The sequence below is a fragment of the Siphateles boraxobius genome, unplaced genomic scaffold (assembly GCF_051911475.1).
Source record: "Siphateles boraxobius isolate OS27281-9 unplaced genomic scaffold, OSU_SipBor_1 25, whole genome shotgun sequence".
Taxonomy (NCBI): Eukaryota; Metazoa; Chordata; class Actinopteri; order Cypriniformes; family Leuciscidae; genus Siphateles; species Siphateles boraxobius.
Window position 1 is genome coordinate 31,554,489 of NW_027508866.1, and position 25,585 is coordinate 31,580,073.

Here is a 25,585-nt window from a genome sequence, read left to right on the forward strand (position 1 = left end):
CAGAGAATCCAGAAAAAAATTATTACGGTTAATTTTCACACGCTAATAATAATAGTATGTTTCTTGAGCAGCAAATCAGCAGGATCATGTGACACTGAAGGCTGGGATTGAAACTGCTAAAAAATTAGCTTTACATCACTGGAAAAAATTACATTATATTCAAATAGAAAACAGTTAATTAAAATTGTAATGAGATTTCACAATATTACTTTTTTATGCTGTATTTTTGATTAAATTAATGGAGTCTTGGTGAGCATAAGAATAAAAATATTGAAAAATCTTTTCACTCAAGAGTTAGTTAGGGACCAATTGTATTAACTTAGCTTGAGATGTCAGAATGCAATGTATAAATTACTGAACACATAATATCACATTACCTGCTTTAAATGCTTTATTGATCTCCTTTGCTTCTATATCTATTTGGATGTACACAGAGAAGCCGAGTTTGGTGAGGATTTTGTGGAGCCTTCGAGTCTTTCTTCACACCGTTCCTCTTAGATAGAAGTTCTCCACAGACACTGTTAATACCCTGTTCTTCATCCTCTTGTTAGCTGTGAAAGGATATCTACAAAAAGACATGATTCTTTCTTCTGTCAAAAACTGTGTGAGAATAAGGAGAGTCTGTCTCAACATCATATAACAGGTGAGTCCTGCCTTAAAGAGGCTCATTAGCAGTCTGTCATGTAATATATGAAGCGTTTCCTCCCAGCTTTAAAAGTGTCAGTCTGATCTACACAACAATGGCAGTTCCCAGACAAATCAGAAGCTTCAGCTAATAAAATGGTGCTTTGCCACCTTGCGTGCTGTGAAAGTTCTCATATACTGTATAGTGTACGAGTCCAGCCTCCAACCCAAAGATGGGTTCAACAAATGGATCATGTAAAATAAGGAGGGTGAAATGATATAAAGGCACGTTAAACTGTAGAACTCCACTTTATTGTGCCCCTGAGATCGTGCAAGTCTTCAACATCATAAAAGATGCACAAAATTCAGGAGTACTGAAAACAAATAAAGAGTAGTAAAGTTCTGGAGCACTTGTGGATCAAATGAAAGTCTGATTCACGCAAGAATCACTTGATGTGGATGATGCTGAAAAACGACATTTATGCTAGCTAAATTAAAAATATAAAGCAAAAAAAAGTTGCAGCCAGTCTAAAAAATAAGATATCTGAAACACCGATGATTAATTCAGATTCACAGTTTTTAAAAGAAAGAAGTAATTTAAAAAAAAGAATAAATATAAAAACCCTGCTCATGTCTTTGTGAAGTGTTTAGTTTCAGAAGTAATCTGAGGCTTTCCTCCGTTTGGGCAGCTGTAGGAGGTTGTCTGTGATGGAGGCCGGGTCCTGGGCTGCCGGTGTAATGGCTTTTCCGGGTGTTGGTGTGATGGAGGAAGTGGTCAGGCCTCCGAGAGGAGTCTTCGAGCCGGCACCTCTGTGCGCAGGTGATGGGGTGTAGCTGGCTCTCAGGGCTTTATCTGTGTATTTACTGGACGACTTATTTACTAGACGTTGGAGGGCGGGAGACAGCGCTGCGGGGCTCAGTCCCTTCGGAGTGAGGCTGGAAAAGAGTAATACGTATAAATGATTAGAAAAAAACCCCACTTCCAAACGGGTCAATGTAGACATTGATTGTGGGAAACCAATGAAGACCATATTATGCAATCATGTTACAAACCTACGTAGGAAGTTAAGGTCCTTGCAGTTCGAAATTTACGAAATTTATTCGTCATTTGGTGGCTCTGAATTGTCAAATCACCTCTCAAAATGCTTGCTTCGAATTTTTTTATGACGGACAAAAGTTTCGGAGGCAGTGTGTAAATGTGATTGACGCAACGTGGGGTCGTATTTATTTTTTAACGTGAAATTTTATTTTAAACGAAAATTTCGGACGAGAATTTCGGACTCCTCGTGCAAGGACCGTTAAACTGGCAATTCTGATGACTCTTTTCAAGGAAGTTTTGAATCGGTTCTTTCTTTTGGGGAGACAATAACTCAATAACTAGAATAACTCCTGCACTTTCAAACTTTGCAGACCGTTTACATTCACAAACAGCTATATTACACACTACATGAAAGGTAATATCCGAAAAAGCACAACGGGGGAAATTTTGGGAAAAGCATTAGGAAAAATGACTTTGTCTAAACACTATTTTAGAGCATAAATAGTGTTTTTTTTCCCCCAAAAGAAAACCACAATGCAATTCTAGAGAATTAAAATCCATTTGAAATGAATTTTGAAAATTAAACAAAGAAAATTAAAGTTTGATAAGATGCATATATTTTGCGTGTGATTGCTGTTGTCATTAAGGGGGGGGGGGGGGGTTTCGAACAAATACATGTGAAAATTCTTGTTCATTTTTCAATTAAACTTTTCACTCAAATTGTTATACTGATCATTTGTAAAAAAGAAAACCTGATTAAACTAGAAACAGGTAAAATATAAGCATTTTTTACAGTCACAGACTGTATGCCTCAATACTTTTTCTTTACCTGGCAAGGTTTTCAGTGACTTTGCGCAGCGCTTCCTGTTTCTTAGCTCTGTTTTTTGCCGCAGCCTCATTGGCCATTTTCAGTCCCAAACGCTCTCTTCTCCCAGGCTCTGGAATCTAGAAAACATCCATACAAATAAGCATTCAGCATTTTTACTGAAATGTTGGACAGTAAATCTTATGTTTTTATTTTTATTTCATAAAATAAAAACATAAGATCAATAAAAATTTAATATTGTGTTTATATAATTATACACAAGTGCATGAAAACAGCCATTTCTGTTTGCTAGCTAGAAATGAACTGAACCTTGAACGATGGGCCGTGACTTCTCTCCACAAGGGGCGATTCTGAGCCGTCCAGACGAAACGGAGTGCTTTCGATCTCACCCCATGTCATCAGCGGAGACTCTGCAACACCTTAAAAACAAACAAGCCATTCAGGAAAACATGACACATGTACTTGTATATGAGTGTTTGACAACCCTAGTGATAAGCTATAAATTTCTTTATAAAAATACAAAAAAAAAACGTCTTGATGAGCTGATATCAATCAATCAACTAATAAATAAAAATAGTTTCCTCTCTCTCTTAACTCACCAGGAGCAGGGGAGGCTTCTCCCTCAAATCCGTAACCATTTACTTTGGGGGATTCATGAGCCAGGAGATCTTTGCCGTCCGGACCAACCTTGCCTTGTTTAAACTAGACAGAAGGCAAAGAAGAGAAATACGCAGTGAGTTAAGTCATTTTTCATGAAAGTGTTTTATGACCTGAAGCTGACCAATGAGATGCAGAAATCAGTGTTACCTGTGCATTGAGTGCAGCAGCTTGCTGGATTTGGGATTTGTTCAGGGCTTTACAGAAGGGGTCGATATCAAACCGTGTGTTCTGGTACAGGACCTCTCGTGGCTTCTTGAACAGTGTGTCGTCTTTTTCACCTTTTGGGGAACAAAAGAAACAGGCATTTTACTGTATGGCTCCTTGCCTATTAGCATTATTTAAAAATGTAATATATATATATATATATAAACAACAATATAATAATATGTATAGTATATATATATAAATGTTTTAAGTTGAGTACATATGTTTATACAATATGTATATAAAATCAATGTTTGGGGTGAGTAAATTTTTTTATTTTTATGAAATCAATACTTTTATTCAACAAGGACACGACACATTAAATTGATCAGGAGTCTCAGTAAAGGGATTTATAATGTTACAAAATATTTCTATTTCAAATAAAATGCTGTTCTTTTAAACTTCAATAAGCAATTTGAGTGCAGAGAAAAGCACTACGTAAATGTAATGAATTATTATTATCAAAGAATCCTGTAAAAAAAAATCTAGCAATGTTGATTTTCCACGAAAATGCTAAACATCACAACTGTTTTTAACATTGATTATAATTGAATGATTAAAAAAATAATAATTTTGTATTCAAAATACTACCCAGGCCTTCTCATTATCATGCTATTAATAGTTCAGGAAATGCAATGATAAATTTATGAGGCTCCTCAAAGGAAAACTTTACCGTCGGGATAGTACATGAGTGCATTTTTGGCCTTGTACTGCCATGTTTCCAGTCCTGCCTTGGTGCACTCCAGCGCCTGCTGCTCTGAGGATGGTAGAGCGAGGTTCTGCTCATGCCTCTTCAAACGACAGGACAATAAGCATCATCAGAACTCAAAACAAGACTCAACGACACAAAACTCAATGATATGCATTATGCAGTAGCTATTACTGTGTTGTACCTCTTTGAATTCATTCTCCGCCTCATAGAGCCACGAATGCCTCAGCTTGTTCTTGTCCTCCGCAAGCTCCATTATCTGCTCAAAGGATGCATTGTCCTCACTCGTGTTTTTAGCAAGAAAATGGTCCAGGGACGGAAGGACCTTTTCACCATCTTTTCCAGAAAAATAACACAGAACGCCTGTAGCATATCTCATATAGCTTTAAAATGTTCAAAAAGAAGCCTTTTTGAAATCTCACTTTTATATTATATATAGCCGTTTTCTCAAAATTAGTTTTTTCTCCTTATGCACTGAGACAGAAATCACTTCAGTAGCACTTACACCAAAGTTTACAGTTTATTCCTGTCTATATTCTGAAGGTTTTTACAGTAGGGTTTATTCATATGTCATTTGCTTGGTTTATACATACATATAATATATATACATATCCTAAAAACATGGTGAAAATGTATGTGTGAATATTTGATGCCGCCACATTTGCATATATACATAACAATTGTTTTAATGTACTTAAAGGGATAGTTAACCCCGCAAAAAATGTAAGTCTGTCATCATTTACAGGCTGTGAGGGATGTGGTATTGGGCTGTGCTGTTATTTATTGTTTTATTGTTCTGCTGACAGAACACTGCAAAAATATCTTTCCAAGAAATTTCAGTAGACAAAAAACTCCAGACAGCATGAGCTGTGGAAAATGATAAGTGATCTAGGAGCTTTATATAGCTTTTTATAGCAGATGCCATTGAAAACACGTTAAGTCTATCCCTCACAGCCTCGCTTTCCTACCCGTTAACTGTTTGGTTACAGACATTCTTCAAAATATCTTCTTCTGCGTTCAGCAGAATTTGCAGTCACTTACCATCATCTTTTGCTGATCTGTGTTTGCTATGTGAAGACGAGGGAGATGCACTTCGGCCATCTGGGGTCTCAAATATGGAAGGTGTCACGTCTAAATAGGAATAAAATGATGAGTCAGCAGATAATTGATGATGTGCAAAACACAGTAGTGATTATCATTAATAATCAACCAAGCACAGTAAGAAATGTCACTCACGGGGCACATAGGTGCGTGGGGTGAATTTAGCCATCGCAGCCCCATATTTGATGGCTATCTCTCTCATCCGCTCCAGATCTCCGCTCTCCTCCGCCTCCAGATAATCCTTCTGCGCTTGAAGTTTGGAGACATCTGGGAAAAAGTCCCTCTGGATGATCTTCTCCAAACTCTTCAGAAGAAATTGTGACAGATAAAGGTGTCATTAGCAAATCAAGACAGAAGAATCTACGCAGCTATAAGTGTGTTTACAGGTGACACATTGAACTCAAGCTGCTGTTGCTGGGGGTTTAGTATTTTTTGCAAACTATGTTTATGGTGTTGATGGCTACCGCCTTTTTAAAAAAAACTGTTCAAGTAACCCATTTCAAAATCAAACTCCACACTGACATTAAAACTGTAATTCAATGAATTATTAAATGATCAAGTATAATACTATAAATTATTTCAGGGCATCCGTTATATAACAACAGTATAACATTGTCTTACCCCTATATATTGATCTTCATCGAGAATCTTTCTCTTCGGCCTCTCAGTCTCTTCTACAGGATTCCTGACAGCGACTGTAGTAATACCAGACATCATACTCAAAGCTTTCTCTTTGGAATCTTCCATATTTTTATTTGAAGAATGAAACTCTTATTTTACAGTGAGGTAACGCACAATTAAGTTAGGTAAGACGTTGTTTACGTTAGCCTCTACGCTAAGTATTCGTTTTTTTCACTAATTGAATACCATTGGAATGTCTTTGCCTATTATATCAATAGCTCGCGGTAAATGTTGGTGTTTACAATCACTTAATGAAGAATAATAACGAAAACCCATATAATAACAAATGAACGTCGTCACATCGCACGCAGGAACAGTATCTTCTTCGTCTTATCATTATTTACACTGAACAAGGAACCACAGACTCTCTATCGCCACCTTTTTGACTAGCGACCGCATTTGAATGAACTTCGATATAAGGAACTAGTTCACCCAAAAATGATTATTCTGTCATCATTTAATCACCCTCAAGTTGTTCCAAAACTTTATGAGTTTCTTTCTTCTGTTGAATTGAAAAGAAAATATTTTAAAGAATACTGGTAACCAGACAGTTGATGCTAGCCAATGATTTCCAAAGTAGTTTTTTTCCTACTGTGGAAGTCATTTACTACCGTCAACTGTTTTATTACCAACATTCTTTTAAATATCTGCTTTTGAGTTCAACAGAAGAAAGACACTCATACAGGATTTGAGCAACTTGAGGGTGAGTAAATGATAACAACATTTTCATTTTTAGGCGAACTATCCCTTTAAGTAGCTTACCATTTCTAGTACACGTAAACATTAATAGCACACCCCCACAGTGAATGTTGTTAAGCAATAAAAATATTATTTATTTTCAGTCCATAAGTGAAATAAAAAGAATGCTAGTTTTCAAAGCCTTTAATACAACTTAAGGCAAAAAACACCACAGGTGATGTGAAAGGGTAACTATTTTCACTAATAGATATCACCACAGTGGATTAATCACAGCACATTAAAACAACGGTTTTGTAGTTCTGAAATGTTATGTTTACATATGAAAATGAGCCATTATATAATTAAATATGCACATATTTGCATACATCTCCAGAACAGAAATCTGAATGATAAAGCCATGTTCAAAATTCTTGTTTCATTTTGTTGACATATTAAGGCCTGGTTTCACAGGCAGGGCTTAAATTAAGCCAGGATTAGGCCTTAGTTTAATTAGGACATTTAAGTAGTTTTTATGAATGTGCCTTAAAAAAAAAACTGGTGTGCCTCTTGAGATAAAACAATGGCACTTACATATTTTAAGATATATCAGTGCAAGTTGCTTTCATTTAAACCACCTCAAACATGCATTTTAGTCTCAGACTAGCTTAAGCTTTGTCTATGAAACCAGGGGAAAGTGTAATAAAATAAACACCTAAATGTATATTTTAAATGCAATCTTTTCACTGGTCTGAAAGAAGCAAATAGCCCAAAATCTCAAAACTGACCAATTCTACTGACGATGGTTTTCCTTGTAGTGTCTCTTGCCTTAATAGAAAATATTTCACATGAAGATATGTTTGCATTTAACTAATAAAAGATGTAAAGCTTCAGACCCTTCAAATGAACCTCATGACTACAGAAAATTACATACAAAATAAAAATTAAAGTCCAACAACATGTTATGGAAAGTAACAGAGAATAGTCTGGCTGAAAGAACTTGTGTTTTTGCTCCCTATTTACATCTGCCATCATGTTAAAGGGATAGTTCACTCAAAAATGAAAACTCACCCTCAAGTTCTTTGTTCTGCTGAACACAAAGGAAGATATTTTGAAGAATGTTTGTAACCAAATGGACCCCATTGACTTCCATACTATTTTTTCCTCCATACTATGGAAGTTAATGGCTACCGTCAACTGTTTGGTTACAAACATTCTTCAAAATATCTTCCTTTGTGTTCAACAGAAGAAAGAAACTCCTACAGGTTTGGAACAACATGAGGGTGAGTAAATGATGACAGAATTTTCATTTTTGGATCTTTAACAGTCTGAATGATTCATTGCCATGTGAAATACAGAAGCCAGTCTGTCTGAAACTGGTTGTAATGGCATATGACCAACATAAAGGTCTGAAACATTTCCAGTAACAGAGGCAGAACTAAAACAACTGCATACTTAAATCAAATATAACAATAGTACACTATTAAGTGGACGGCATAAGTGAGAAAAAAAATCCTTGGTATTTTGTCTGGTTTTCCTTTACAAACATACAGTAATTTATAAATCAAGATACTTTTATTTGAGAACAAAAATTACTTGATATTATGTCTTGTTTTCTGAAAACTTTATCAAAATTAAGCGAGTTTATGCTTAAAACAAGAATATCTGTCAATGGGGTAAGACTTTTTTTTATTACAAAAGTAAATGTTTCTTGATTTAAGAATGTTTAGATATTTGTGCTGGAAAACTTTTTGTTGTGAATTTTTAAATAAATGGAAGCTCACAGAAGCCATGCATTTCTATTTTTCTGTTATGCTTTCATGAGATCTTATCTTTATTTATGCAAACACGCTGGATGCTGCTAATTTTAAAAATTACGCACCTCAACTTTAAGCTTTTATTGGTCACATTTGGATATTATTTTTCGGAATTAAATCAATAAATACAGACTGCTAAGACACGGTAATAGAGGGCAAATGTAGCAATGATCGGCGCTGGACTTTTTTTGACCCATTAGAAGCTCCTTGGCAAGTTTATCGGTCACTGTGAGGTCAAGAGCAAAGGCACATGTTTCAAAGCAGCAGCAATGACATCACCGCAAATCCAGCATGGTCACACTTCCGTCTGTGATGATGACGTGTTGACTAGCCTGAACACAAAACACACACAAAACCTTTTATATGGTGCACTTACAATATGGCGGAAGGACACAGTTAGATCATTCAAACTGAATTAAGTAATGAAGTTCAATGTTTAGAGGTTTCTAAAAAACAGGGGTTTTCAATCTTTTAGGTGGATGGACCCTGTGTCACACAAGGCTGCGTCGGAAATCGCATACTCTCTTGAGTAGGTACTTATTTTAGTAGTTTTTAGTAATTACTTAAAGACCGATAATAAACATGTTCTATAAAGTATGAGTGTGTGTGTGTAATATGTAATCCGGACATACTACATCTGCCATGTTGTCACTGTCATGTGAGCTGCCAGCATCAGTTGCGGTGCTTCCCTGCCATTCACAAATCCTCTCCTGTGGCCTCATGGGATAGTAAAGTGTCCATCGTTTGCACACTTCAGAATCTTGCCGGAAGAAGTAGGTCATCTGGGTACTTTTTTTCTACGTTTTAATGAGTACTGTGAATTCAGACATACTTTTTTGTTACATACTGTTTTCGCCTACTACTGTATATAGTGTGCGATTTGGGACGCAGCTGAAATCATCGCCCCCCCTGGTGGCTGGCTGCAGTATAGGTCCGAGCCAAACTAAAATAAATTAAATCCCATTATCACACTGATGTATGTTTAGGTGTTTGTCTTCCCAGTAAGTTTATTTTTAGTTAGTTAATTGATGCTTGAAAAATGGGTTGTTACGTCATGACTGACAGCTGGGCTTGCGGTTGAGAATAGGCGGGAACTTGATACAGCGTGCTGCATCAGAAATCGCATACTACCCTAGTGTAGTGTCTTTTCGTTTTTTATTATGGCTTTATTCATATTTTGAATTAGCTTTTTAATTGTTAAGCTTTTTAATCTTTATATTTTTAATTGTAGGTGATTTTTAGGACTTTCTGTACTGTATTATTTATTTAGATGTTTTATTTATAAAATTCAATTTATTTGTTTTAATCAGCGTTTTATTTTTTATATTTTCATTTAGTTATTTTAAACTTATTTTTTATTATTTAAAAAAAGGTTACACTGTTTTTCTTTACACTTTTCCACAGACCCCCTATCACTCCCTGGAGCCCAGTTTGAAAACCCCTGGTTTAACTCACTAATAAGGCATTACTCACGGAGAACAGGGGCGGCTCTTTTGGATGTGGGTGGAATCCTCTTTGTTTGCAGGAAGAGATCTCATCCATACCGTTGTCTGTCAGCCGAAAGTAGCCCGTCCTGGAGCACATGTTATCAGACTGTTATTGCTCCATTTTACCTGCTTACTATCACCCAAAATAACTAGCCCAACGTATAGCTGACAACATACTCGTTAAATTTAGGTGAGCACACAATGGCTATAGACTCTGGAAGCATCATCTGATAAGAGCAATGTGTGTGCATGTCCACACTGGATAAAAAGGCTGTCTGGGTCGGATGGGTCTTACAAAAAAGAAAAAGAGAGATTGATTATTGACAAGCTACATATTTGCCATATTATAAGTCATGCTTTCTGTCCAGAAAATTCCATACATGAATCCAGCCCAGTGTAATGAGGTCGTTCTGATCCTGGATCAGGAAAAGCTCCTCCTCGTTCTCGGTGTCACAGTAATCTGGTCCTCCACTCTGCTTGGGCACGATCACGTGCGTCACTGTGAAGGCGTTCTTCATCTGCGAACACAAGCACACTGTTTTGTGCTTTACTCATAATACAACAGATTTCTTCAGGTTCAGTTATTAAGATTGCAGTTTGCCCAAATTAAATTATATTCAAGAGGTATTATGTGAGTTTTATGTACACTACCGTTTAAAAGTTTGCCGTCAGAAAGATTTTTTTTAGTTTTTTGAAAGAAATTAATACTTTTATTCAGCAAGAATACATTAAATTGTATCAGAAGTGACGATAAAGACAAGTTCTTTCGAACTTTCTATTCATCAAAGAATCCTGAAAAAAAATTATCACAGTTTCCAGAAAAATTTAAGGAAAAAAAAAACTGTTCTCTACTTAATATATATTATTATTTCTTATCTAAACTAACTAATAAATTAAAGGCAAATACTACCATTGTATGAATACAATTTAATAATAATAATAATAATAATTAAAAATTTACGTTACAATAAAAATGTGCTTAGATGTACAAATAATATATTATTTAAATGGTAAATTATGAATACATCATGGCAATATTATCTCTAAATTACGCTGTTAATTAAAAATGATTGTATTACAGTAATGTTTTACTTTATTAAAAAGCTAAAACTTTACAATAAGGTCTCCTTTGTCAACATTAGTTAATGCATGAACTAACAAACTAAAAATGACCAATTTATTTCTACAGCATTTATTAACCTTTGTTAATGTTAATAAAAATGTCCATGCTCATCTTAGTTCAGTGCATTAACTAATGTTAACAGGTGTAAAATGTAAAAATGTAGCAGTAAATGTGGAGATTATCATTAACTAAGATTAATAAATGATGTAGAAGTACTCTTCATTCTTAGCTAACTAATGTTGATAAATGAAAGCTTATTGTGAAGTGTTACTATTAAAGAATATCCAGATTACAACGTAAACAATTAAAACTAGAGTTTGGGGTAAAATCTTCTTATTGTAATGAAAATATATGTATAAAAAACCATAATGTCATAAAAATAGGCTTTATTTTCCTAATTTAAAATATATATATATGTTCCTTTCAATTTGGGGTGAAATATAAGCCAGACGTTCTTTTGTGAGATTGACCTAACTAGAACTATATTACTTTGTCAGTCTGTAAGTGTCTGAAAATGTTTTGCACGTACCAGCTTGCCACAGAGAATCCCACAGGTCTCCACCGCCCGTGCTGTGTTGGCATCAGCTAGCTTTAAAAACCTTTGGCACAGCTCGGCGGGGACAAAGAGCTGCCGCAAGCCGTTTACCAACACACCTAAGGCAAGAAACACACACACAAACCATATAACTTCAACCTAATGACAGGACAACAGAGTAATAGTGTCAATAAGGATGTGCAAACTGAGAGCTCTCACTGTGTCCTGCACTGACTGGAACGCTAGGCTTCAACGAGCGGTCAAACGCTGGGAGGCCTGAACTTGGAGAGACGTGGTTTGGGGTTCCTCCAGGGGGCGTCAGTGGTGAAAACGAGGCCTGTGGAGGTCCTGGTACGTCAGGCACCAGGAGATCTCGGGGAGAGGTGGGTGACACCGGGACGCTGAACTCCTGCACTATGCGCTGGCGCTCCTTCTCAAGCTCCTGCCTGCGGATCATTTCCTCAAAGGCGCTGAGCTGCTGCCTCTCGCGCTGGCGCTCCTGCAGCTCGGCCTGTCTCTGCCGCTCGGCCTCCAGCTCCTGCTGCCGGGCCACTTCTCGAGCCTGGGCCTCATCCTCTGCTCTCTGACAGGGTTCACACACTCGTCAATAAAAACACATTTGAATTAGTTCATAAGTGTAATTTAAAAAAAAAACCTGCCTCTGAATGTTATTGTGACTGTTATGAACCCACCTTTTGGACAAGATATTCACCATGTTCTTTATCGTACTGCTTGAGAAGCAACTTTTTCAGTTCCTCAGCTTTCGGGAAGGCGATTTCCTTCAATTTCTGTGGAAGGAAAATAAGGGATGTTAGTTAGCTAGGGAAATTCTCTCACATGAAGCTTTAAAAAAAATTCCCCAGAAATTCCCCTTACCCTCATCGTTTCTTTCTTCTCAGGAATGTTGGCTGTTTTATAATCCCGATGTCTTGGAAGCTTTTCAATAAACAACCTAAAAAGAAGTAAAATGCATTTAAGTAAACAGTAAACAGTATTTAAATATCTCAAAATATCATTTTTATTATTTAAAAAAACATTATTTATTCTTTTATAGATATTTATTATTTATATATAATATGATATTTATAGTTTTTGTTAATATTATTTAATTTTGATGTTTATCAATTTATGAACATTTTATGAAAAAATATATTTCTAGTAAATAACAAATCACTCTAAATACAGTTTAAACCCCTGATTTGATTGATTTCTCTTCTCAAGAATGTAGATTTTTTTTATATTCTCGATGTCTTGCAGGTTTTTCAATTAACATCCTACAGAGAAGTAAAACGCATGAAAATTATTTTATATTTTCAAAATATTTTCCAAATAATATATATATATATATATAAATAATATTTATAATTAATAATAACGTTATTTTTAATACATTTAATTGTGATGTTTATTGAATCTTATTTATAGTATATGAAGAAATGTATGTCTAGTATATAACAAAACCACTTAAGTCAGGGTTTAAAACTGTATTTAGACATTCTCGATTTTAGTAAAATATTTGGAAAAAACTGCAATCTCAAAATATAAAATAAATAGAAATAAATTTAGTTTGACCTCCTGAGGTTAACGATACATTTTTTATCATGATGATTGATCAGGCCTTATTTTGTACTGTGCTAATGGAAATCACCTTTTTTTTTTTTTTTTTTTACATCAGGAGAACAGTATAATGAATCTGAATATGTGGAATCAATAACCAAACTGCCAGGCAATTGACCCTTTCCGCCTGTTCTGGCTGTACTTACGTGATGTACTTATTGTAAAGAATAAATGCATGCTCGACATTCCCCTCCTCTGCATAGATGCAGGCCATTCGGATGATTTCCATCCCTGAGCGGAAGTATCTGCGGGGCGGCACATCCTCGCTGACGTCCACAGAGCTGCCCAGTTTAGTGAGAGCGCGGACCCTCTCCTCAGACGTCAGACTGGAGTCACAGTTCTCAGACATGCTGTCTCCTCCCTGCAGATCAATAACACACTCAGTCTCACTGTACTGAGTCTGACTGATGATAAAGCTCCTTACTCTGGGTGGAGTTATTTCTATTGTAAGGTTAATAATTCATAAAACAGTAATTTATACTGCAAACAAGGGGGTTCAAAAATGATTTGGACACTTTAAAATGTCTGAAAGCCATTGCATTAGATATGAAATCAAATGTTACTGTGAAATGCTAATAAATCCTTCAGGGTCTTTTCTCAGAACTGGTGAAGGTGTTTTTGTTTTAACATAAAATAAATGCCATTTTGTTTGATATTATATTTTTTAATTCATTGATATACATTTTAAATTTTGGTCAATTGTCTAAATACTTTTTAAGGGCCTCTATATGTAATTATATATATATATATATACAGTTGTACATTAATACGCATTATATGTAAATAAGCTGCGAGACTTCATAAAATACGACTTTAAACTTTAACTTTGACTTAAATGGTGGCACCATTGCTGGTGGCACCATTATTGACAGGCCAACCAGCTAAAAACAATGACAATAAAGATTAGTCTTGCATGAATATAAAATAGCTTTCCTACCTGATTTCACCGCAGTCCTTTATGCTTTTAACGACGCTTTGGTGTAATTCTCTTAAATATATATGTCATATTTAGACATCGTGGAATACAAAGCTTCTTGATGTGTAATATAACACTTCCTGCATCGTATGGAAAGACCCCGCCCACTTCAGTCAGCTGATGGTGACGCAATGCCTGAGACTGACCAATCGCGAAAGACTTCCACCATATTGTTAGACCTGGCTTTTATCACTATGATGCTGTACTTTTTTTTTATAATGAGCTAAAAAAAAATCTAACTTATGTACCGTTATAACCGTATATTCATTTTACTGTTATTTTTAATTATAATTTTACACTGATAGGCATTGCTTTATTATTGAGCTTAATTGTGTATATTCATAAGCAAAAACGCTTCAGACCTTTAAATAATAATAAAGAAAGGTACTGTTTCAAATCACACTATCAACTTTTATTTCGTATCGATACATGATAGAATGCAGCAAAAATAAGAAAAAATTATAAGCTTTTGAGATTTTTTTTACCAATATACCAATTATTTAGAACTTTTCAATGTCAATAAATTGTTTTAAATTTAACTTTTATAATATACCATAAAAAAGTTATTGTATTGAATATATATATTCTAATTATATTATATTAATTTTCCCTTTCAGTGGCGATGACAATATATCTGCTACTTATTAATAGCTCATTTTCTAAAACCCATAAATAAATTCATAATTACAAGTGATTGAGCCAATAAGCCTTTTATTAATTTGACCTTAACCAGGGTTCTCACAGAATAATGAGATCATCTGACCAGTAGAATTGTACCCTAAATAATGGACCGTACATCAGCTAAAATATTTCAACAGATAAAAAAAATTTACTTTATAAAATATGTAAAATATAAGTTGATTATAAAACAAGTGTAATTGCACTTGCAATGATGTTTAATATTTCATTTCATTCAACTCTTAAGAAATGGTGCTGATGTCAGTTTGAGGCAAAGTCCAAGCACACAATCTGTCTGGTCACAAAATGAAAACACAATTAAAAAAATAATAAAACAGCCCATTTAACACTAAAAACAAAGGTTCACTTCTGAGAATATAAATACAAGGGACAACGGAGCTTTGTTTAAATCCATTAAAGATATGAAGCAGTCATTGATTGTGTGCATGATTTAGATTTGCTCAATAAAATGACCTAATAACAGATAAATGAATCTAAAAAACTTATATTGTTAGCTAGCGGAGTCCAATAAAAAAAAAAAGTCAAGCTCATTGAGAGACCACATCCATTTACTCTTTAAAGAATAAGCACAGTTCCTTCACAGAGAGAATGATTTAACATTGACAGCACAGTCCAGCAGATTGGGTTGACCAGATGAAGTCTCCTCCATTTCAGCGAGGAGACCTATCTTTGTGTCGAGGTTTCCGGTGAGGCCCTGGAGGTCTTGTTGATCTGTCTAGAGGGGCATGTGGCTCACGATGTGGAGGCTGATACGGGGCTGAAGGACTGAAGTAGAATCCTCTGACACTCTGGTTGGGAAAACCGGGTCTCGTTGGTCTTACGCCCGGGGGTGGATGAGGAAACAGAGGAGGACGGAAGGACTGTGGCTCAGGTGCTCTGAACGACGTCATGTTGTTACTCTGTTGAAATGGGCTAAGGGGAAATTTAAGAGAATGATTAAGGAACAGCATTCCAACTTGCTAAATCATGCACAATAAGACAATAGCCGAGTTTCCACTTTGGCCCAGTGTGAGCCAGGGCTTTAACGGGCCGTGCCGGGCTAATATGGCGCTTTCCCACTGCATGGTACGGTAAGGTACGGCACGCTTTGACGCTTTTCCACTGCATGGTACGGTACGGCTCACTTGTGGCGCTTTTCCACTGCATGGTACGGTACGGCTCGCTTTAAATGGTACCACCTCTGTTGAGGTTCCAAGCGTACTGTACCGATACCAAAATGTGACGTGGAAGCATTGTAGATCACTGATTGGTCAGACAGACAGAATCGTCACTGCCAGCGTCATTGTATTTGCGAGACATCAAACCCGCTAGATTTAAATAGCCAGTAACAGCCACTGGTCAGTGGACGAGAAGCGCAGACGTTCCTCTTGTTGGTTGCCGAGGAGCGGATACACTATAACGATCAGTCATAATCCCACCCACTTTGAAGCGGTACTAACTGCAGTGGAAAAGCAACCGAGCTAAAGCAAACCGAGCCGTGCCGCGCCGAGTCGAGTCGTACCACGCAGGGGAAAAGTGAAGCGAGCCGAACCGTGCCGCGCCGAGCCAACCGTAATGAGCCGTACCATGCAGTGGAAAAGCGCCAATAGCCTCGGACCTGTAGCACCGAGCCCAAAACCATGCCGGAAGCTCTGCAGTGCTTCACTAAAACCCGCTCGTAACACGCCTCTCTAAAACAACGTCACACAAACCATCCTTTTCACCTTACTTAAAAATTTAAACCCAAGCATCAATGTTTTACCACAAGTTTACTATAAAAAGAGATACATTGATCATAATGAATTAACTTGTGTCAAGATTGCACATCAGTCGCACAGAAACAAAGTGGTTTACCGTTATTTCACACAAAAAAGAGAACACACGTACTAGCCGCATCCGTTTCTGTTTATTTGTAGTCACAGGACAGTATGTTTACATCACATTTAGAAAGAATGATAATTTCTACAAATATGCCACCAAAAATACGATCTGAGGAACTTTTGCACTCACTCCCAATACGGTTATATTTTCAGTCAGATAAACAGAGGAACCTCTCGAAAAACCGCAGTTGCTTTATTTTATGCGGAGCCAATTATGGATATCAGACAGTCCGGTATTAAGAGACAAGACGTACTGACAGATAAAATAAAAACATGAGTGCAATAGCCTATATGATTTGTCTGAGTTCTTCAAGGGGTCATATTTGGCTACCATGTTTACTATGGTTATATTTAGTGTGCATAGTCTTTTGCATCGGGTATAAATATTCCTGCCATATACAGTGATTAGAGTTCAAACATGAAAGTGTCTTTTGAGCTAAAATGAATTTAAAAGTCCTTAAGTCCATCCGGCGCTGCCGTCTCCAGATTTAGATAATCTCCGGCAAAGATCTTAATGATTGACTGTCCACACTGTGAATCGCAACTCTTCCAATCTGATTTGTGGGTCTCATGGAAAAATGCCTGCGTTGGTTGGTTTCAATTTTTGCTGGGTTTGCAATTTGATAATGTGGAGCTGCGGTACTGGACTACAGAGGAGTCAGGACCATTCAGATTTTTGAGCCGAGTGGATTTGAATGCAGCTTCCAAAAGACAAAAAATATACATTTATACAATTGATAAATAACCCATTGAATCCTACTATCATACCGCTATTAGAACGTTCAGTGCGTCACATGATCAACTGCTAAATTCAAATCTGCGTTTGCTCTTTGTCTGCCGCTAACTGTTCAGTGTTTTCAACCATATAATGTTTATGTTTCTGACATTTAAATACAGATAAGTACTAACAAATCCCACCCCCCTTCCCTAAGTGGTGCCCCATCAAAAATACTAAGTGCATGACGCCTCTGCTGGACTACGTCTATCAAAACAGATTTTTAAATATCAGATTTTTTTGCCGTTCACACACACAGGGATATGCACAACTGACCGTCTGAACAAGGCTTTAGATGTTCACACAAATTACAATCCTTCTTCAAAGTCTTAAAAAAAGCACAGGAGAAGCTTACAAAAGTTGATGTTGGGGATTCCTGCGCCCTTGGTGAGATTCTCGTCCATTGAAAGGAGGATCATGGTTGTGCTGTTCCCTTCGATGATGAGGAGCCTCATGTCGTGTCTCGCTTGCTAGTCCCCAGAAGGGTTCTTGGTTTGGTTCCTCCACTTCCACATTACTGCATGCAAGATAAAAAATTAAATTAAATACAACCATAAACTTCACCGAACAAGAGATCTAATGGAGTCAAATCAAGTCAAATTTATTTGTATAGTTCTTTTTATAATTGATGTTATTGTAAAGCAGCCCTTACTTAAAATCATGATGTTAATGTTTAGAATATTGTAATATCTTAAAGTCGGATTTACAAGATTAAAGCTGTGCGATAATTTAGTTTTACATTTTGCAATGGATCAAGCAATTGAGCTATGATGTATAGTATCGTTTTATGTGAGTGTTCTTCATGTATGTGGATAAAGTTTTGAGCTGTGCGATAATACTGTTTACATTTTGCAATGATATAAACTAACAATAATGAATTTGGTGAACATTACAGTCATTCTGGTTGATACAGAGGTGGGAAACAGATTTCAGTGAACTTTTAAACAGCTTTATCAGATTTGGTGACCCTGCTGTATATCTGTTGCCATTCATATCAGCCCAAAATGATTTCTACTGTTTGAAACTGAGGAGATCAGACATCACCAGAGTGATTTCAGAGAATTTTTGCCATTCACATTTGGAATCCATTGGGATATGCACAACTGACCGTCACAATCCTTCTTCAAAGTCTTAAAAAAAGCACAGGAGAAGCTTACAAAAATTGATGTTGGGGATTCCTGCGCCCTTGATGAGATCCTCGTCCATTGTAAGGAGGATCATGGTTGTGCTGTTCCCTTCGATGATGAGGAGCCTCATGTCGTGTCTCCCTTGCTAGTCCCTGGGAGGGATCTTGGTCTGGTTTCTCCATTCCCACATTACTGCATTAGATAAAAGTAAAGGTAAAATTAAACACAACAGTAAACTTTATAATATATAAAGTTATATGTGTACTGTACGTACAACTGTGTAGAAGAGCTCACCTTCTCTTGGGCCCATTCTTCAGGTCATCTAGATAGTTCTGCCTCTCAATTGAGTGCCCTCTTGATGCATTGAACACTGAAAGTAATGACACCATTTAGATAATATCAAAAAAGCAGCCAAATACACAAGTGAGTATACTTACAATTAATTGCTTTTTGGGGCTTCATCCCATCAACATCAATTAGGTATCTATGATATAATATTTAAAAGTGACAACGGATGGATGCAATAGCTCATCTACAGACAAAGTTGATTGATCACGAATATGGCTGGCATGTTTGCAAACATTCATAAAAAATATGCTACTTACCGACAAATAAGATAGCCAGTGCGATTCAAACCATGTGTGCAATGAACACCAATCAGCTTATCTGTAAAAAAATATATACTGTCAATCATTCTCCAGTGACGGTAAAGACATATATGATGTTGTTACAAATGATTTCGATTTCAAGTAATGCTGTTTTTTTAACTATTCGTCAAAGACTTCTTAAAAAAAAAAGGTTTCATGTTTTTGATACAAATATTAAGCACAACAACTGTTTTCATTATTGATAACAATAATAAAAAATGTTTCTTGAGCAGCAAATCAGCATATTAGAATGATTCCTGAAGGATCATGTGACTATGAAGACTGGAGTAATGATTCTGAAAATTCAGCTTTGCATCTCAGGAATAAATTACATTTTAAAACATACTAAAATAAAAAACATTTATGTCAAATTGTAATAATATATCACTATATTTTGATCAAATAAATACAGCTTGGTGAGCTAAAGAGACATATTTCATAAACATTTAAAAAAAAACTTACCAACCTTAAACTTTTGAACGGTATTGAATAAATTTTTTTTTAAAAAGAAGTCATTTTTTATTTCATATTGATTTTAAAAAAAGTCCCCCTGTAGTCAATAATTTTACCAAATCACCAAAATTATTTTTTTTCCTGGAAAAATAAATTCTTCATGCCTTAAAATAGCTTGAATGTAACTCTACACCCTTGCCTCATTTAGTACACGGATACGAAGTTCTATGAACATGCAAATTATATATCCATAGAGATCCACTTGTCGACGATCACACGTTGATCTGATTGGTTACAAGGTAGTTTGTGACGTTAGAAACACCAGCGATTTCAACCGTCTTTGGTTCACAGCAGTTATAAGGAGTACATACTCAGCAATGGTGTTGACTTATGAATTTGCACATGGTTTGTCTTTAAGCATATTAAAAACACTACATAGACACATAAACATGATTTTCACTACAGGGGGTCTTTAACTGTAACCTACCGTTGTTTTCATTGTCATGGAGAAAATGTCTGACGGCCTTCTTGAAGCTGAGAATCGTGGCATTATCTGGCACTTCATGCCCAGCTGTGAAGATCTTCAGGTAGTAAAGCGTGTTTGGCAAATCCTAAAACAATTGTACATTTACAGACAATTAGTACAACAACCATGAAAAAAATAAACATATTTTTTGCTCCAATCTCATCATGCTAAATTCTTCAGCAGGGAGGAGATGTTTTCAGTTCATATGATTAACTTTTTATTTATCATCAGAAACAGTGACTTTATTCCTACCTCTACTGTGTAGTAACGCGTTGTGAAGGTCAGATCGATGATGAGTCCCAGTTCTTGTCCTTCCTTCTCCAACATATGGACAAGATCAAATGGTTCAAATGCTTCTGATTGTGTTAAACGAGATCTAAAAGACTATAACAAGAAGAACAGGCAGCGCTGGAATTAAATCCAAGTTCATATGATCATTTCAAGGTAAAGGATTTGTTTGTATCTTCAGACCTTTTTTAAAGGTACTTTGAAGGCGATGAAGCGTGTTCCAGCGATCCGTTTACCCACTGCAGTATAGTCTGTCCATCTAAAGAAAATATAACTTTAGTAATAAAAAAATCTTAAAGGTTTACTTTAGTTAAAGGAGTTAGTTCATCCAAAAATGAAAAATCTGTCATTAAACATCATGTCGATCCAAACCCGTAAGACTTTCGTTCATCTTCAGAACACAAATGAAGATCTTTTTGATGAAATCTGAGAGCTTTCTGTCCCTCCATTGACAGCTACAACTGACACTTTGACGCTTCAAAAAGTTCATAGAGAGATTGTAAAACTAATCCATATGAATTGAGCGTTTTAGTCCAAATTTTCTGAAGAGACTAGATCGCTTTATATGATGAACAGATTGAATTTAGGCTCAAACGTGCTGCGTAACACCAGAATGATCCTCATTGGTTCTCACACGCTTAATGTTTCTGTTTACCACAACTTATGAGTGAGTTGATGAATGTTTATATGTGAAATAAAGTCTAAATTTAATTTGTTCATCATTTAAAGCAATCGAGTCTCTTCAGAAAATTTGGACTAAGCCACTAAATTTATATGGATTACTATTAGGTTTACGATATCTTTATGAACTTTTCGAAGATTCGGTAGTTGCGTAGCAGGACAGAAAGCTCTCAGATTGCATTAAAAAGATCTTCATTTGTGTTTCTGAAGATGAACGAAAGTCTTATGGTTTTGGAACAGCATCAGGGCGAGTACTTAATGACAGAAGTTTCATTTTAGGGTGAACCATCACTTTAAGCCAGTGGTTCTCAAAGTGGGGTCCGCGGACCCCTGGGGGTCCGTGAACGATAGCCAGGGGGTCCGCGAAATAATTTATAACAGCCTACCGTTTTTCCATGACTATAAGTCATGTTTTCTTTATCATCTGAAAACTTGCTATTTATTCCAAAGTGACTTATCGGCCTAATGCATTTAATGTCAAATAATAAAAAAGTATGCTTTTAAAGGTTTCTATAGATAGATAATCTATCTATATTTCTTATGCCTGTGCGTCAAGTATTCGCTGTGTTTTGGTCGTTTTTTGGGCACGAGCGCCAGAAGGAGACAGAGACGGCAGAACCGGCATCCTGTTGTTTTTTTTATTTTTAAAAGGCATGACATTTTGTAGTCATTTTTAATGTACACACAAATACAAAATTGACATTTTGCCGTTTTGAATGATGTACTCTTATCTGTATGACCATAAATAAGAGTATTCCTTTGTTTCCACTGCATAGGAAACATTCCAAGTGTTCGCGCCGGCGTCTCGCGTGCGCGCACAATAGGCTATGTCAATTCTAGCACTGCTAATTTTACATCAAAACCTATTCATTATCAAAATAAAATACTCACCGAACTTATAAAAAGTTCTGCTTAATTTAATTTGTCTGTTGTGCACTATGAAGGCAGTGACGGTCAGTCATTATACCGTCGACTTGCTGTTGTTCCAATCTCATTTCTCCACATGTGAAGATGCTGATACGTGCAGGTCTGGACCTCTGTAATTTTTTTAATGTGTAGCCTATTATAAAATGAAAGTTTTGAAATAATTGCCTAATATAAACTCTAATTTGGCGCTGCAAGGATATTAAACATCGCGATGATAAACTGACCTTCTCATCTGAGCGGTTTCAGCAGACTACCAGCGCTCGTCAATGTCAAAATGCGCATTTCCGCATGACGCTTCAGTTATTCGGTCATAAAGTGTGAGATAAGATGTAGGCTAAACAAGATCTATACACGTGTGAAATTAATGTGGGAAAAAATAAATACTCTGAACCCCAAGTGAATTTACACAAACTGAGAAAGTCAAAAAGCATTACTTTGTTCCCCGCTCTCCCAGCTACAGGTCAAGAGAAGCATACTGTGTCCAGGATGAAATTAACATTTTTTTTTTTAGCTAATTACAGTGGATATAAGCACAATTTAACAACACAAGCACCTATTAAACATAATTTGCCATTATTACTGTACTATAGGCCTACTATTTGTGTACCTCGAATGTGTTCAAATATTGGAATTTAACATCTTTGCAAAATAATCCTTGAAACATTTCTCATTCATCTCAGGCCATTCCTGTTTGGAATATGTGATTGTGTTTTGATGTGATGTGAACAATAATCTTATACATTCTGCATTTCCATTTTGTATGTGGATCATTCATTGTAAAATTTAAACTGTCATCTACTTGACAAAAAATGTATTCCACTGCCCACTGACATGCTTTTAAAGCTATAGTTATCCCATTTTTTGGCCTTAAAAACACCTTAAAATGCATGTGTAGATCAAGAAAATCTAAAATTCCTCGGGGGGGGGCGGGGGCGGGGGGGATCTGGACCCCCTAGCAAGATCACTTTTGGCACCTCAGTACACTATTTAGAAAACCCTGCATACGACCCTGGGTGAAGACTATTTGTGTCAAAACATTTCATTAAGCGCTCCCACATTAACTTTGGGCTCAGTCACTGTTATAAATATGAGGGGGTCCTTGGAAATATTTTTCCCCCGTAAGGGGTCCCTGGCTCCAAAATGTTTGAGAACCCCTGCTTTAAGCAACCTCATGAAATAAGTCAAAGTATAAAAACTCACCTGTCAGGAATGCCATTTTTCATCTTTGAATGCATGTCTTCACAGCAGCTGCTTTACAATGCCATACACTTTTGAAAAAACAGATATGTTTGATTACATCTATACGTGAATTTTATTACAGCTAGGCTAGGCCTTAGATCATTTAAAGCATATAGGTAGATTTTAAAAACATGCCTTAGAAAGAAAAACAATGGTACTAACACATTTTAAATTATGTCATTGCAGTTGCGTTCAGTTAAAACAGCTCAAATATGCATTTGAGTCTGGGAGTAGCTTAAGCCTTGTCTGTGAAAGCGGGGGTAAGTGCGTCAGACATACGAGTTAAAATGATCAAAACCAGACCTGGTTTCACTTTTAGCTATTACTAAAACAAACTTAATTTAACATTCAGGCCTTAACTGTCTTTTTTTAAACTACCAAGTAAGTGTTGTGTTCGAGATCTGTATTGCGTCATGACAGCTTTTATACTTAAATACAATAAAGAATTAAATATTTTTACTGAAAAGTGGCCCGTTTACCTCTGTGATATATTCTTCCACGTTACAGACTAGCGTGGCCAACACCTCTGACGTAATTCCTCTGCTCGTGACCACAGGCGCTGCTGCCGCTCTCAGGCCGGGAGGTGAAACTGCAACTCAACCACAACTGAATGCGAGCCGACAGAAACAACTAAAACACAGTCAGGGATGGGGCTAGCGCCCAGAGGCCCTTGACTACCAGAAGCCCAGGGAATAACAATAATAAAAGGGGGGGTTAAGGCCACGCAATCCAGTTTGGTTCAGAAGACCTTATAACATTGAATACACATGTTTATTAATGCTGTAATATATTTGTCCCATACCCTACACAAGGTCTCGTATACAAGGCTCTTGGACGAAGGCTCCCTGGAACTTATTGTTGGGTCATATGTGAATATGAAGGCCCCAAAACCTCTTATAGAACAATTGTCCCATCCTGTTTGAAAATATATTTATTAGAACTACCACGAATTTGTGTGAAAGGTATTGGAAACAGTTGTTACACGATTGTTACACGTTGTTTGAACGAATGTAAAAGATGCACCTTCAAATAAAAAAAGGCAATTAAGCAGAGTGTATATTGGAAATTACAGATTTTCTCTTTTTTTTCTGGTCAAACCCAAATTTTAGTAGCCACAGCACTCGTAATGACTGGTCCAATCAGATTGCAATACCTTTCACCACTTGACTAGTGTTTTGTGAGACTATGAGGGGTGGACCTCAGTTTTTCTAGATCCGGGGGCAAGAAAAGTTTCCAAATTTTTAAGTAAAATGCAGTAATCTGAACTTTGAGAGTTCAAAATATAAAAGCTCAAACCCATGTTCAGCAGGCGGAATATAAATCATTAGAAAAGATTATAAAATATTGGGGGTTGTAAAAAAAAAACTTCCATCACAATAAGTGTATTGTGACTCTCAAAACATTTGGTAACCAAACAGAATTTCATTAAGTTTAGTAACAACATGTAACAATGTTTACATGAAATATGGTAATCAGGTAGCATACATGTTAATTTTTCTCAAGGAAAAATCTCTCACTAATGCTGTAAGCATACAGGGAGTTGGTATTATTATTGAAGGGTAAAATTAACAACTCAAATATAATGCGTTTTTATAAAAATAATAGGGTTATAATATGTTTAATGATATGAGTCAAATTATAATATGTAATTGTCACGGCACGCACACGAACAGGTAAGATCCAATAGCTTTATTTGGGTAATCCGTAAATCATAATCCAGAAACAGGCAAAAGGGCGATATCCATGTAAGCAGTCCAAAACACGAACGAACAAACAAATCAAAGAAAACTCTGGGAAGCGGGTGACATAGTACAAGGACTCTGTGACGAACACTAACACAGACAGGGAATATATACACACAGATCTAAGGTGATGGGAAACAGCTGAGTGCAATGAACTGAAGAGTGACAGACGGAATGCTGGGAAATGAAGTCAAATGTGAAAGACACCGTGAGAACGAGGACCTCTGGTGACAACCCAGGGAAACACAACCAGACACTGTGACAGTACCCCCCCCCCCCCCCCCCCCCTCAAAAAACAAACAAAACAAGAGTCCAGGAGGGAGGTGAAACGGTGGAGGATCAGGAGGAGGGATGGGGGGCCAGGTCCATGGAAGGGAACAGAGACAGGGGGTGATGGTTTAGCCGGTGGCAAGGGCGAAGCGGACAGTCCATCGGGCGGCCAGGGCAAAGCGGACAGTCCATCGGGCGGCTCCGGCTCAGGAACAGAGGACACCGGATCTGGCTCAGGAACAGCGGACACTGGCTCCAGCTCAGGAACAGTGGACAGC

At 36.7% G+C, this 25,585-nt stretch overlaps 3 protein-coding genes across 3 annotated transcripts; all 3 read right to left on the bottom strand.

The window, feature by feature from the left end:
* Positions 1 to 368: 368 nt before the first annotated feature.
* ess2 (ess-2 spliceosome associated protein) lies at positions 369 to 6,533 on the bottom strand. Its single transcript, XM_077243513.1, has 10 exons — positions 5,785 to 6,533; positions 5,299 to 5,467; positions 5,104 to 5,193; positions 4,247 to 4,398; positions 4,027 to 4,144; positions 3,297 to 3,427; positions 3,089 to 3,191; positions 2,799 to 2,908; positions 2,493 to 2,608; positions 369 to 1,560 (listed from the first exon to the last, which is right to left on the bottom strand). The coding sequence occupies exons 1-10, from the start codon at positions 5,908 to 5,910 to the stop codon at positions 1,278 to 1,280; spliced, it is 1,398 nt and encodes a 465-aa protein (XP_077099628.1). The 5' UTR covers positions 5,911 to 6,533; the 3' UTR covers positions 369 to 1,277.
* Positions 6,534 to 6,651: 118 nt separating this feature from the next.
* stambpa (STAM binding protein a) lies at positions 6,652 to 14,189 on the bottom strand. Its single transcript, XM_077243514.1, has 10 exons — positions 14,036 to 14,189; positions 13,245 to 13,459; positions 12,358 to 12,433; positions 12,174 to 12,269; positions 11,701 to 12,064; positions 11,476 to 11,600; positions 10,204 to 10,341; positions 10,001 to 10,113; positions 9,810 to 9,909; positions 6,652 to 8,668 (listed from the first exon to the last, which is right to left on the bottom strand). The coding sequence occupies exons 2-10, from the start codon at positions 13,445 to 13,447 to the stop codon at positions 8,612 to 8,614; spliced, it is 1,272 nt and encodes a 423-aa protein (XP_077099629.1). The 5' UTR covers positions 13,448 to 13,459; positions 14,036 to 14,189; the 3' UTR covers positions 6,652 to 8,611.
* A 579-nt stretch (positions 14,190 to 14,768) lies between these two features.
* On the bottom strand, positions 14,769 to 23,868 carry dusp11 (dual specificity phosphatase 11 (RNA/RNP complex 1-interacting)). The gene is made up of 11 exons (XM_077243507.1): positions 23,775 to 23,868; positions 23,257 to 23,324; positions 20,632 to 20,707; positions 20,413 to 20,544; positions 20,122 to 20,245; positions 19,140 to 19,200; positions 18,972 to 19,018; positions 18,829 to 18,904; positions 18,565 to 18,726; positions 17,763 to 17,924; positions 14,769 to 15,685 (listed from the first exon to the last, which is right to left on the bottom strand). Exons 2-11 carry the CDS (start codon positions 23,289 to 23,291, stop codon positions 15,424 to 15,426), a joined length of 1,137 nt encoding a protein of 378 aa, XP_077099622.1. The 5' UTR covers positions 23,292 to 23,324; positions 23,775 to 23,868; the 3' UTR covers positions 14,769 to 15,423.
* Between the last annotated feature and the right edge of the window lie 1,717 nt (positions 23,869 to 25,585).

Bases quoted from the DNA above. Each gene is read 5' to 3' on its own strand.
- dusp11 (XM_077243507.1), bottom strand. From the start codon at position 23,291: ATGCATTCAAAGATGAAAAATGGCATTCCTGACAG. The intron at 20,708-23,256 runs GTGAGTTTTTAT...TATTTTCTTTAG, and splicing joins AAAAATGGCATTCCTGACAG to ATGGACAGACTATACTGCAG. The intron at 18,727-18,828 runs GTGAGCTCTTCT...TATCTAATGCAG, and splicing joins AAGAATGGGCCCAAGAGAAG to TAATGTGGGAATGGAGAAAC.
- ess2 (XM_077243513.1), bottom strand. From the start codon at position 5,910: ATGGAAGATTCCAAAGAGAAAGCTTTGAGTATGATGTCTGGTATTACT. The intron at 5,468-5,784 runs GTAAGACAATGT...TTTCTTCTGAAG, and splicing joins ATGAAGATCAATATATAGGG to AGTTTGGAGAAGATCATCCA. The intron at 1,561-2,492 runs GTAAAGAAAAAG...ACTCTTTTCCAG, and splicing joins GTCACTGAAAACCTTGCCAG to CCTCACTCCGAAGGGACTGA.
- stambpa (XM_077243514.1), bottom strand. From the start codon at position 13,447: ATGTCTGAGAACTGTGACTCCAGTCTGACGTCTGAGGAGAGGGTCCGC. The intron at 12,270-12,357 runs GTAAGGGGAATT...TTCCTTCCACAG, and splicing joins AGAAGAAAGAAACGATGAGG to AAATTGAAGGAAATCGCCTT. The intron at 10,114-10,203 runs GTATGGAATTTT...CTTTTTTGTAAG, and splicing joins TTACACTGGGCTGGATTCAT to ACCCATCCGACCCAGACAGC.